This window comes from Triturus cristatus, chromosome 3_1 (assembly GCF_964204655.1).
Source record: "Triturus cristatus chromosome 3_1, aTriCri1.1, whole genome shotgun sequence".
NCBI lineage: Eukaryota > Metazoa > Chordata > Amphibia > Caudata > Salamandridae > Triturus > Triturus cristatus.
In genome coordinates, this window is record NC_140583.1 from 306,690,585 (window position 1) to 306,704,280 (window position 13,696).

Below are 13,696 nucleotides of genomic sequence, written 5' to 3' on the forward strand. Positions count from 1 at the left end.
ATGAATTAATTTCTAAGTGTAAAATTAAAAGTATATTTTCATCCGTTGATGAAAATCTCCCTCTTGGAAAACGTAGGACAATTTAATAAAGTTTATTTATTAGAAAAAAAAAATATTTGTTAATGTAAAATATTTTTAAATAATTAATATTAGCCTGGAACTAATCAAATAAGTTACAGCACATTAACTTCTAAAAAAAATAACCACTGCCACTAACATTTGTATTTTTTATTAATTTGTAGAAAACGTAGTTTAATCTACTTTTAAAACTAACAGTTTAATTTACTTTCAGTTAAAAGTATTATTAAATTACAAAATGATAGTATTCATTACTTATACTTAATATTTTAATCACTAAATACATATCTACATAATAAATGCGTAACTAATTTAATTATTTTAACATGAATTCCTAGAGGCCTTTTCTGACACCGTTATGGCTGTATATGGAAGTGTATTCTGTGAACTGCAATGACTCTTTTGTGGTTTGCATTAGCATGTCCCTCCCAACCCCGTCTGAATGTTCCCTTAACCCCACCCATTGAGGAATTAAACCCTATTTTTCCAAAACTCACCTGTAGGAGTGACCCCCTACATATACTGCAAAATACTATACAAGTGTGTGCAGCAAGAGGGTGGAGGAATGGTGGGGTATCTTGGCACAAAAAGGACGGGAGAAGCAGAGGTGCAGTTTTCTACCTGTAAGTTTGTGAACTGGATTATGTAGCAAGTAGTACTCCTGTAAAACTACTTTAATATTTTTAAACAGATTTTATTGAGTTTTGCATCATCTTTAAACAGCAACCACATTTGTGACATAATTTGCCGTACAATAAGGCCAGTCTATCCATGCTTTCTCAAAACCTCCATATCTGAATATCCCAAACTCCCCACCCTTCTCTACTACCGCTGAGTCGAACCCAAAACAACCTGTACATCAGATAGTGAAGTCTTATCCATATTTGCTCCATTGTTGCATTCAGATGTTAGGAAGGTCCTGAGTGTACATCCAGTGGTGGAGTCATTGGGGTTCCTGGTGTAAGTAATCTGTTCGTGCTTGCACCCACAGGTCTAGGGAGAGACTGGAGCTGGTGATCCCCCTGGGGATGTCATTCGTGATGGCACGTCTTTGTCTCCCAAGCAATTCACTAGTGCTTCTCAAGCTTGGGCTGTGTCAAGCAAGTCTCTGCCCTATTTAACTAGCCTCAACAGTACCCCACCCTCATATCCCGCCCATCTCTCAAGTCCCCTACGCCAGGTGGTAGCACAGGGACCCTCAGGGGCCTTTCATTGTCCGGCGATTTTCCACTTTGTTAGTATAAAGACCAAATCCTGAAATCTACTTGTGACCTTAGTCATGGACGTGTGTGGAAACTAGCTCATCAAGCATTGTCCCTGTAACCACCGTCGTTATCTTTTCCCAGTAATCAGTCAGAGAAGGGCAGCTCCACAGCATGTGCATAAGCTCTACCCCAACCTCCCCACATCGCAGGCATGGCATTCCGGCCATACTGAAGTATCTATTTATCCGCCTTGAGGCTAAGTATGCCCTGTGTAGGATACAGAAATTGATTAATTGGAATCAGGCATTTCTAGATACCTTTGGTACCCTTCACCCATTTGCCTTCGGGTATGGGAATCCCCAGGTCTTCCTCCCAACATGTCCTCAGGGATTCTAGGGATTGAAGCATGTCTTCACTTAGAGCTCTATGCATAGGCTTGTGACCGCTTTGACTATGCCCGATGACGAAACACGATATTGACAACTTTTACGAGGCAGCGGTTCTAACATGCAGGTCCCCCAGGGCTTGAGGATCGCAGTCGTCACTGAGCCTGTGGAGTAGGAAGTGGCCTTGTGATAAATCGAATTCAGAGCAAAAGTACTCAAACGGGAGGTGCTATTCTGCACGGAACAAGTCACCAATTTTCATGCTCCCACAGTCGTTCAATCCTCTAATACTCCCCAGTTACCACCATGGGGGCAGTATAGCTAGAGGAAACATGGGTATGTTGGGTGAGTACTGCACTTGCGTCTTCTGTAAGCATCTATTCCAGCAAAGATGCATTACTCAAAATTCTTGGGTGTCGCTATCTAATGGACGCTTCGTTCTCAGCAACACCAGATAATGTCTGAAACTTAAGGACAAACTGCCCCATTGCCCATTCGGGAGTTTGCCTGCTCACCAGCCACTGTGTGAAGCACTGGAGTTGCGCTACAAGGGAGTATGACTCGAACTCGGGTACAGCAATGCCGCCCTCATGTCCCTGTCGCTGCAACGTGGATAATGCCACCTTTCTGCAGCCCGATCCCCAAATGAATGTAGTGGTCAGCAAATTTAGCTCCCGAAATAGTGCTCGGGGGATCCACACCTGTAGTACCCCAAAGAAATATAACAATTGAGGGAGTGCGATCATCTTAAGAAGTGCTACTAGCCCCACTAACGATAAATGAAGCGTCTTCCAGAAATCAATACTCGTTCTGAGTGCCCTAATAGCCATTCCTACATTGTCTTCCAAGAGATCGGCCTGGTCGTGAAACAATTTGACACCCAGGTAGGATAGGCATCGGGGTTAACAATGTAACGTCTCTAGACCTTGGGGGGGAGGGGCACGATTGGCCCCCATAGGGAACAGCCTTGACTTTTGCCAACTGACCTTTAGTCCAGATAGCGCGCCAAACTCCTCTAGATTGGCCCTGCCACCTTCCAAATCGGTTGTGATTGTTTCAAAGGAATGTTAAGAGATCGTCCTAATGTAAGGCAAAGCTGTGGTGATGAGTGCCAATCTGTGGGCCCTGATATTTGTCTCCTGTCCTCGCATAGCTAGCTAGAGGTTCCATGGCCAATGTAAAAAAGTAAGGGCGACAGAGGAAATCCCTGCCTTGACCCGCATCCCACTTTATAGCTCTCAGAGGTGGTTTGGCCAGTGTGAACTTTGGCTGTGGGGGTCTGCGTATAGCAGCCTAGTCCAGGCCAAGAATCTGCATCCTAACTGTAGACCCTCCAATACACCATATAGAAAATCCCACTCCAAGCTGTCAAAGGCTTTTTATATATCCACAGCAAGTACCACTGCTTCCCTATGGGCACCTGTATCAGCCTCCATCAGAGTCAAAAGGCGCCTAATAATGAGCGCCGTGTTGCGACCGGGAATAAATCCTGCTTGATCAGAGTGGACTAGCTGGTCATGAGTGGAAGGAGTCTGGTAGCCAGAACCCTGCTGAGGATCTCGTTGTCGATATTGAGCATCGAAAATGGTCGATAGACTTTGAAGTCCTGTGCAGGTCTCCCTGACTTCTACAGTGGCACCACCAACACCTCTTGGGTGGAATACCATAATACTACTTTATGAACTACCATATGCAGTTTGTGAATCAGACCCTTAGTGGTGATGATTAAGGTCAAACTGTGAAGTAGTGAATGGTTTTATCGTAAACTCCCGACATTCCTAGCAATGAAGATGTAACTTTTCCTCAAGTGTACAAACTTGGAGCAGTTTGCAGACTTTCTAAAAAAATGTTGAAACATTCGGAGGTTCTCATTGGTAGATACTTTACAGATCCTTATATAGAACTTGCTGGTTTTATAGAACCAAGAGCCATGTTCATCATTTTGAAGAGCAGGAGACCTTTGTGGGTACTACTGTAAGTCTCTCCTCTATTCCCGATCTCAGCCCTGTCTGTACTTTAGAGGCTATAGAGGGATAAACTCAATAGGAATCCATAGTTTGAGAGTTTTTCACTCATTTCCCTGAAGAAATAAATTAAAGGCAAGGAGAGTACACTGCAATCTGATGTTGAGTGGTGGACACTCCTTTGAAGCTTTTATGAAGAGAAGCCCTCAAGTTGAATCAAGAAAAGTAGTATTAAAATTCCACCATAAGGAACAGAAAACCTCCCACAAACAGCAGCTAATCAAGACATGGAAACAACACAAACTGTTTCTAAATGGGAGCTGCAAGAAGCAGACGAGGAAAACAACCCCCACTTCAGCATTTTCACAATGTATTGTATGGACTACAAAACAAATAAGTGGTGCAGACTACAAAGTCCCAGGATTGGGCTGGAGAAAATAGAAAGGCACTACAAAAATGATGTGGCGGTTTGCTACTACAGTTGCACCGAAGTTCATTTAAAACAACACAATAAATACATTAAAGAAAATTAATTAAAATACAAACCAAACCAAAAATTGGTTCTTTGAGAACCACCCACAAAATACGATAAAAGAACTTGTCTCGGTTTGCTCATATAACCTGCAAGCCTACCTGCAGCGTGTTGGGCACATGGCCTCAACAAAGACCTGACCTGTAAGAGAACCCCGGACGGAAACCGCTTTAGCCGGGGGATTACTGGTGTGCAAAACATTTGAACGGGTTATAGCTTAAAACACCCAAACATTTACTGAAAAACACATTGTTAAAGGTACGTTATGGTTAGGTTTGGTCATTACACGTATGGTTAAAAACTAATCTGAAATGAAAAAAATAATAGTTATTGTTATGAATTAAAACCTAAAAACCTCTCAAATTCACCAGCTAAGGTTGGCTCCAGAAATTACACAACCACCAAGCAAACCTTATCTCAAACACCAAAGGCAATTCTAAAAACCTCACAACAGTTATATCCATAAGTAGGAGCGCCTGACAGCATATCATTAATTAACATCTCATATTCAAAGAAATGGCCATTTATCCCAACAAGCCCTCTGACTTTCTGCACTTGTCTAGACTTAACAAAGGGAGATAAATTGTCTACGACTAGCTTCTACACAAAAGCTGAACATGCCCACAGTGCACCTGAAAGAAAACAGATAAATGCAAACACTGGCCCAAGGCTGGGTTGCTAGGATATATCAAATAAGAAACAACAATAAAAAGGACAGATATATCTGCAAGAAGACAATGAAAGTGGATCTTTGGTGATAAACTCAATGAAAAGTCATGGCAATTATTTTGCGATCAAACGTCAATCATTTTCATAAAGCACACAAGTGGCTACAGTACAAGGTTATCCACATTTTCTATTTTAACCCCAGATTGCATAATATCAGTCTTGTGGTGGACCATACCTGCCATATATCTAAGTCCTCAGAGACTGACTTTATTCACTTGGCATGACTTTGATCTTAAATCCAACATTTCTGGCGAGAAGCCTTTCCTGTAATTTCATAAATCATAGAATATACTATGCAGTTGATGCCACTGTTGGCCCTAGTTGGCTATGTTGCTGAGCTCCCTAAACATGTTAAGTGCTGTGCTGCTACTCCTAACTAAACATTGAGTTGCCATGTCCTGGCTCAAAGGCCTTTCTCCTACAGGTTAAGCTTGGCTACAGAATGGTGTAATATGAATGTAGAGAAATATCCTCAACCCTATTCTGCCCCGCAGGCCGCAATCATGACATGGAGCACCATTGGAAATGGGAGAATCTACTGTTACCAACAGTGCCCCAAGGCTTATGCCCAGCACAGCAGAGGGCGATCTGTCAGCCCACTTCAACCACTGACTAGCTATTGTATCATTCACATTTTGCTTCCCCCCAACACAGTACATGAGGGACAATGGGTCAGCCCACATTCCCCATTGTTCTGCTATTGTTTCATTTACTTATGCTTCCACCTATCAAAGCCTACAGCAGAAGCACAGGATCAGCCCACTGGCCCAGTGGCTAACATCTGAGTGAAGGTATTGTACCTTTTCAAAAGGAACACATCTCACACAAAGTAGTTTCCTTCATTGCTAAGGATTACTATGTGCTTTCTTATAATAAAAATGCATTTTTATTTGTCTTAGTTGCAGTGATATTTTTTTCTCTTTTGGTTAAATGTTTGTCCTCCTTTAGAGAAATTCCTTACATTAGAGAGTGGTGAAAGAAAAGTCATCTGTTTCATTGTATTGAGACAACTGATTTTCTCTCAGACTTCTTTAGTATACTCACTTGTACAGCATTGTATTCTCACTTTCAGCTTATATCACACAAACAGCATTGATTTCTACGAGTACCCCTGTTTTCTACTAAGGACACAGTATTAAAGGAAGAAAGTATAAAATGGTTAACAGAGAAGGGTTCTTGTTGGATGGCTGATTCCCAGTCTCTAACTCAAATAATGGGAGAGAGCTCTGAGAAAGGTTCTGGTACTGAGACAACATCTGAGAAAAAGGATAATAGATCAGAAATTATTTTTTAGTCGGTGGAGTTGCATCAGAAGAGGACTTGTCTTGCAGTGATTCTAAAGAATATGGTTATGGCAATCTATTTGCCAGCACAATCTGTGCATCTGCGAGACAGTGACAGGGTGGCCCAATCTGGAGAGCAGGCAGATACCCCCTCAAGCAAAGCAAAAGTGCTCACTTGGCAGCCCCTTAATGGAATTCAGGCACATAACATCCTCATTAATTGCAGATACAGGATGCACAGTCAATACTACTATTTATTTGTCTATTTTTATTTTCTTCTTTTTTTGAATGATGACTTCCTTGACAAATCTGCATGTCAAATGGTTCCTGAGGGAGCATGGAGGCTCTCTGGCACCTCATTCTAGGACACGCCAGTGGGCTCCCACTTCACTTCAGAAGTTGAAACAATTTCTGGGCTTTACACTCAACAAGGGAATAGTGTACAAACCAATAGCACAATCTTACTAGTCTGTTTGTATGGTTTGGGCAACACCTAGTATCGCACCAGTCATGAGCACAGACAGGTTTTTGATTCTGAAGCGCATGGTGTATTTCAGTTATCATTCTACAGCACTCTCCCAGGACCATCCAGACCGTGACAGGTCAAAATGTGTCCTGTCAAACATTTGTCTGCCATGTTTCCAGAGATGTATACTCCTGGGAGAAACATAGCTGTTGATGAGTCCTTGATGCTGTACAAAGGGATGCTGCTATTTAGGCAGCACATATCAAAAGAGCTTTTTACAGCATCAAGATGTTTTTGCTGTGCAAGAGTTCCACTGGCTCTGTATGCAGCCTGTGAGTATATACACAGAAGGACTCCACTGTAAATCCGCAGGCGATACGCCCACCCGTACAAGAGGAGTACAGATTCTAATTGGGAGAAACATGGGAATACACAATAGTAGAACATTTGTAATTATTGAATGAATCTCTCTCCATTTTGTCCTACCAAATATAAACTGGTTTGCAAGACGAAATGCATTTTGTAAAATTCCCTCTGAATCATGATAATATGGTTAATCCAAAATTCTGAGTTGTACAATTAACCACTATGCCTAACTCAGAATCTTGGGCACTTTTAAAAAAATACAGAAGATTCATTCATGCCCACTTTTTTATTTTTAGTTAGGATTTTACTACATGAATTGCTCCTTGGTCAGCACACAAAAAAAATCCTTATCAGCAGCAGCTTACTTGTTGGCGCTTGGTTTCACATGTTTTTGGACAACTAACAAACACTATAAATCTCTGTAACCAGAAGGGTCTGACAGATAATGGGATATTATGTTTGTAAATAAACCCTCAGGGCACAAATTACTATTTTTCCTACATGTATGTGCACACTGATGCTGACGAATAGTTATGTTCACACAAAAAATTATTTTCTAGTAGTTCCAGTTAGCTTTAGCAATGGCAAATACGAACAACAAAGGCAGACAAATTGGCTACAACTAGCATGCACAAACAAACTGAACAAAGTCACAACACACCTGCAAGAAAACAGTTAAAATGCAAACACTAGACCAATGCATCACTGAATCAATTGAGACACTGACCACAGGTGCTGGCTGGAAAATATTGGGGTTCACCAGCTCCCTTTCTTGCTCGCCCTTAATATCGGTTGTTCTTGGTGACTTGCCCAGGATTCCAGAATCAATGGCCTTCACAGTTTCTTCCAATCTAAGAGGGAACAAACAGACCCATGGTTAGCTCTCAGACTTACCATCAACTGTTCAAAGTCAACAAGGAACTTGTGCCCTTCATCTGGGAGCCATGGGACAGAAGTCTACAGGACCTTACCTTCCCCAGTGGTTGGCTATTGCTTATAAGAAGTATACTTTTAACATGGTTTATGGTTACTGCATATTATCAGTGCTGATGGCAAAAGTGGCAAGAATGCAGGTATTTAGAAGTGAAAAGTAACACCACAAGAAATCACACACTCTGTATTTGCTTGCTGATATGCCTGCCCTTTGTTTCTAACTGTAAGATTGATCACAGATATCCAAGTATTTACCTTTGAGATTGTAGACAGAACAACAGGAGGATAATCTGATAAAGACCTATGAGATTACTAACATGCCAGCACCTCTAACAAGCCACAAAGTTAAAAAAAGCTTCTGGGATGAAGTTCCAGATGTATAAGCATTGACTGTGACAGTTTGCCTATAATTTGTCAATGTTATTCTCTGAATAATCTTGATAGAATGTTGGCACTAGACCAGTGATTCTTAACATGTGGTTGACAGACCCATGGAGGACTGACCTGCATGGAAATCATGTCAGAAACCGTGCATCGTAAGACTAAGGGCGGAAAAGCCAACCCTTTGGTATTACGAGCCGCCTCTGACTGGCCGATGTGCTCCATGAGCCTGTTGGAAGCCAGCAGGAATGACCAGCTAGTTTACTTTCTGACCGGGAGCATTGCAATGCGGCGGTCGGAAGGTAAACCGAGAAGCCGATTACGATGTGACCAGGAAGGCTCCAACCGTCAGTCTGAGCCTTTACGGGCCGCATCGTAATCGGCCCCAAGTCTTTTAGAAAGAATACTATATTTTGAAACACTCAAACCTTTTGATTAAAACCTTGATTTGTGCATGCTCTTTTGTTTGTGAATTAGATAAAAGATTTCATAATTCGGGTATTCGATGTTCGGTGGGGTCCACAGAAGTCAAAAGGTAAAGAACCCCTGTACTATACCATTGCACAATTTGACTGACTAATCAGTCTGCTCTTAGGAAACTAATCATATCTCTTACTTCACTTACTTGCGGTGATAATCAGCCAGGTTATCCTGCTCATCCACAATTTGCCGACCAGCAAAGTCAAAAGTGATCTTTCGGGACAATCGGGAGGCGTGGCGAATATCCTGCAGCTCCTTCTCCTTCTTGCGCAATGCGTCCCGCTCCTGCTTGGAAAGCCACTGGTTGGAGTCCGTGGCAAAGTAATCGGACTCGTCATCAATGACCTGGGTTCGACGGGCACTGTAAGTAGGTTAGAAAATAAATAAGGAGGTAAATAGTCTAGCTGCAAGATCTTTGTCTTTCACCTAAACGTAATGATAGTTGGTACATTAAGGCTTACACCTGGGCAGTACTACATACATAAAAGATTTTTGCTCCTAAAACTCACTCTATCCCTGTCCTCTAGAACCCATTAAATGAGATGATGTGGTCAAACTCTGTAATAGTAGACAGGTGTGTTAAGAAGTATGTAATCAATTGGAGCTTATGAAGAAAACTCAGGGCAATTGCCTATGCTTAGAACTGGCCCGGAATATTTCAGTAAAGTAAACAAGACATAATCCAGATGCTAAAGTCAAGGTACATTTAGTGTAAATCTGATGGGCAGCAGAAAAGGAATATCAAAGTACATGCTACTCACAGTGGGAATTCATGTTGGGGGGTAGCGAGAGAAACTCGGGTCTAAGAAGGCAGCATAATATGTGGGTAAACTGGCATAGTCACGGGTAACATGACATTTAGTTACACTATTTAGCATGTATGAATTTAACTATTTTGTATACCTTTTATTCACAGGTGTTCTTGTCTTTAGCTTATCGACTGTGCTCCTCAAGGCTATCACATGCAAAGAAATTGACATCAATGACCATGCACAGTACTAAACGAAGCTAAGCATGGTGAATAAAAGCTTTAAAATCTGAAGCGTAAAGTAAAATCTGGTCAAACAACCACCACCAGGAAATGTTATGGGTTTGTTACAGTTGATCTAACAATTAAGTCTAAAATTACTCTTGGGCACCATACTCCCCCCTTCATCTTCAGCTGGTGTCAAAAAACTAAATCCAAATAGGTTTTGTTTCCAACATGATTTATTTTCCATTGACAGAAGCTATACTAAAGAACAAGGATGTCTAGCCTAATCCAAGAATATTAATAGGACACCAACTGAACACATTGTCAGGCAGCAGTTTCCTGGTCCACCAAGGAATCCTCCATAGAAACAATATCATCTATTCTTATGAAAACTCATGACTGGTCCAGTGTTAGCAATTCTCACTAATACATTTGTGTGTACGCCGCTTTCAATACATTTTTATAAAATGTTAAATGTGGCTCAGGTCTGGATCTAAAATTGTGCTCATATGATGAAAGTTATTAGGAGTCAGACAAAGATTTCTCTGAATCTTCCATCAGCGATCGAAAATGCTGAATACATCCTTGAACCCCGAATTTGGTACACAAACAAAGTATTGGTATTTTACAACAGACCTATTTATTATGCACTATTTTCTTATAATTAATGTAGGAATTATTGCTATGATTATTAGAGACTCAGCAAAAAATAAGTAGGAGGGTAGAACCCAAAATTCACACCAATCATATTTCATCACACATCCCTAGCCATCTAGGATATTGTTAAGTGCTTTGATAACAGACCTACTCAATACTAATCTGTGCCTTTCAGTTTTAAAAGTTTTGTGTTCAATTGTCTAAGTTTTCTATATCTCATGTGAACAAGCCAGAGAAGGGATCCCCCCACTCTTTTCAGCAACTTGCTTTCACTGGCTCTTGTTTGATTACTCGGAAAAGAGCAAGCCTCACAAACAAGTATGCCTAATGCAAGAATTAACAAATTAATCTTGTTGCACCTTCACGTAATTGTACCAGGCATTATAAATCATGTGAATATATATATATGAATAACTGATGCGCTATTAAACTATAATAAAGCAAACGTCATATGTTATACATGTGCAAACGATAATAAATGCAGCATGTATACATGAGAAAGGTGCACTCAAATAAATGAATATATAAAATACAAATGAGGGTATATAAGCTGAAAATACAAAGATAATGTAATTCACGGCATGATAGAGCAACAATTCTAATGAATTTATGTGTATATAAATCTATGAGCACTGATAAATAAAAAAGCCACACAAAAACGCCTTGTGCCTAATCTGAATATGCGGCAGTGAAGCAAATACCAAACTTTAATCCAAAAGCGGTTCGACGTAAAAATCTGTCTTAAGACAGCTATACTCACAAACAGCAGCAGCTTATAATTGTCTTTCTCTTGTTTTTTTGAGTTCGTATCATTATGAAGACTGATGTGAACTTTCAAACCTGCAGCATTGAGGTTGGGGACAATAGTGTATTTCAAGTCTCACTTCTAACAGAAAAGTCCGAAATGTAAGAGCCAAGTGCAGTTATACTTGTATTCCCCAACTGCTGGGGATGATGATGAATGAAGCTAAATTGTGACTTGATATACGGATGCTAAGCTGTTGCCTGTAAACCAAAACAATAAAAACCGTTTCAAACAAAAAAATGATGAATGAAGCTAGGATGCAATGGAAGACGCTGAAATCACAGATCAATAAGGCATCGAAGGCGGAGCATCTACAATTGTTGATGCTTTTTGTGGAGTGACAATAAAGGTGTCTGACACTTGCAAGATTGTTGGTCCCACACACGTTGGCACATGTGTCGGCACAAGTGAAGTCTCAAATACAGCAGCTTCGACCACGGATACTTGCATTGCTGAACACTTGTTGCTCTCAAATCAGTCGAGTTATTTCCCAGTATTCAGAAGGAAGTACAGTTTGTTGTTCTAAAAATATGCCATAATGATAGTTTGACAACAGATGATGAAGTTTACGAAAATAAAGTCCAGTGTGCTCTTAGCTTAGCAAGCACTTATCCTCCAAGATGTGATAGAATCACTTTATGGAACTGATATTCAGTCAGGTAGGGTGCATTTCTCTATCTGAGCTTGCTCATGTTGCAAATAATTTAAATCTTCCTGCAAAAAGTTTTAAAGCGGAGGAGCTGATAGTTGAGATTGTGTAGATGTTTTGAAAGAGTCTGAAAGCCATTTTCAGTAACTTTGAAAATGGTTTACATTATTTTCATATCTGCTTTCCTAATTCTCTCTGTAGGTACTCTTTAAGAATATGCCTGTTCTTTTTTTTTATAGCAGCATAAGTTATGATAGCTATAAACCGTATATATATTTCACTGGATGGGTCATAATAGAAAATAACTTAAATCCACATCTTCACTAAACCTTGGCATATGTTACTTTCCAAAACTCAATCTACATAGGGATTTCCATCTTTGGAACAACTTCCCTTCTAGTATAAGTAGTGACAGCCATAGGCCAATATGTGTTATACCTAGTGTCTGGTCTACTTACTGATGGACAGTCACTTAGGACAGAACCCTGTACATACACATCAGTATTTGTTGGCCACGAGGCTAAACCATCTGAACCAAACCATGCTAAACTGTATGTGCCATTCTGTACCATTTCATTCAAATCACTATCAGCGATGTTTTCTTTCCATTTCCAGTCTGTAAAGTGTGTCATATTAATTTAAGCAATTGATGTGGTTTTTAAATCTTTTAGAGATGCAAAGCTCATGCAAGTTGTTTGCTGCATAGTCATATTTAAAAACAATTTCTCCAAGAATCATGCATGCCCTGAACGAGAAATCCGTGCCCCGAATTTGCCAAAATTGTGTTCCCAAATATATTTTTCATTAACGTTTCCCTTCCAATATGGAAACCTTGTCCTAAAAACAAATCAATGGACAGTGGTAAATATATAAATTAGTGAACTGTAATTAAAATTCTTTTTAAGCTTTTCAAGTTCTTGAAAATAATAAAATGTAGATGAGTTAGATCGGTCATCACTGTTAAAATAAAAAAAATCTTTTCTGACAGCTTTTAGAACTGGTAATTGTGTGGGTTCGAAGGGGTGAGGAGAGGGAGAGTTTACCACAATGCTCCCACTGTGTTAAGTTTCATACTTCTCTTGGGCTGCTAGATCGATGAATGTAGTGATGTTCATAATGATGGAAACAGAACAGCTCCTGACGATTTTCTGTATCGAATTATGGTTATTAATTGTGCACTGAAGCACACAATTCAAGTCAGTCATGAGTTGGTTGACATAATTTGTATACAATGTACTTGCAAAAAGAGCTGAAGTGAATGAGCTTCTTAAAACATAAGGGATTTGAAATGTTTCTGTACGCACAACATTTTTATAAGGAACCTCATCAATTAACGGGTGTACAGTAATGTTAACATGGCAGTCCCTTTTAAATCAGTGTGAAGAAGAATGTGTATGCAATTCATGAAGCATTGGAGATGGTATTAAACTTTCAGCAAGATAGTTATATTCTCGCTGATGGTGGATGGTCACTAACACCGTAATCCACAAAAGGACCGTTAACATGTTGGTACAGATCCAAATGTAGCACCATGATGGGTAGACATACCTGTCATGAAAATTGCAACAGGCATGGATCCATCTGGAGTGTTGGCTAACTGAAGAGATTGTTATTTCTTGTGTTTCTTGGGGAAACAGAAAAAAAACTCCAGTTTCGGGATCTCGATCTTTCCAGACAATGCAATTTATTGCATCCGTATCACTTCAATTCATATAGATTCTGTTGGTGTTACACATAAGATTGCAGTTCCAGTTGTGGCAATCCTTGATATGGCAAGCAGCAGGTTCACTTTTTGAATACAACCGCTGA

At 40.2% G+C, this 13,696-nt stretch overlaps 1 protein-coding gene across 1 annotated transcript in view; it reads right to left on the minus strand.

Moving 5' to 3' along the window:
• The window catches only part of TRIP4 (thyroid hormone receptor interactor 4), a 461,936-nt gene that overhangs the window by 314,241 nt on the left and 133,999 nt on the right, over window positions 1-13,696 (minus strand). Inside the window, exons 7-8 of the mRNA XM_085643987.1 lie at window positions 8,949-9,164; window positions 7,737-7,860 (exon numbers count right to left, since the gene is read on the minus strand). Of these exons, the coding sequence (XP_085500113.1) occupies window positions 7,737-7,860; window positions 8,949-9,164 (340 nt within the window). The remainder of the gene's footprint in view (window positions 1-7,736; window positions 7,861-8,948; window positions 9,165-13,696) is intronic.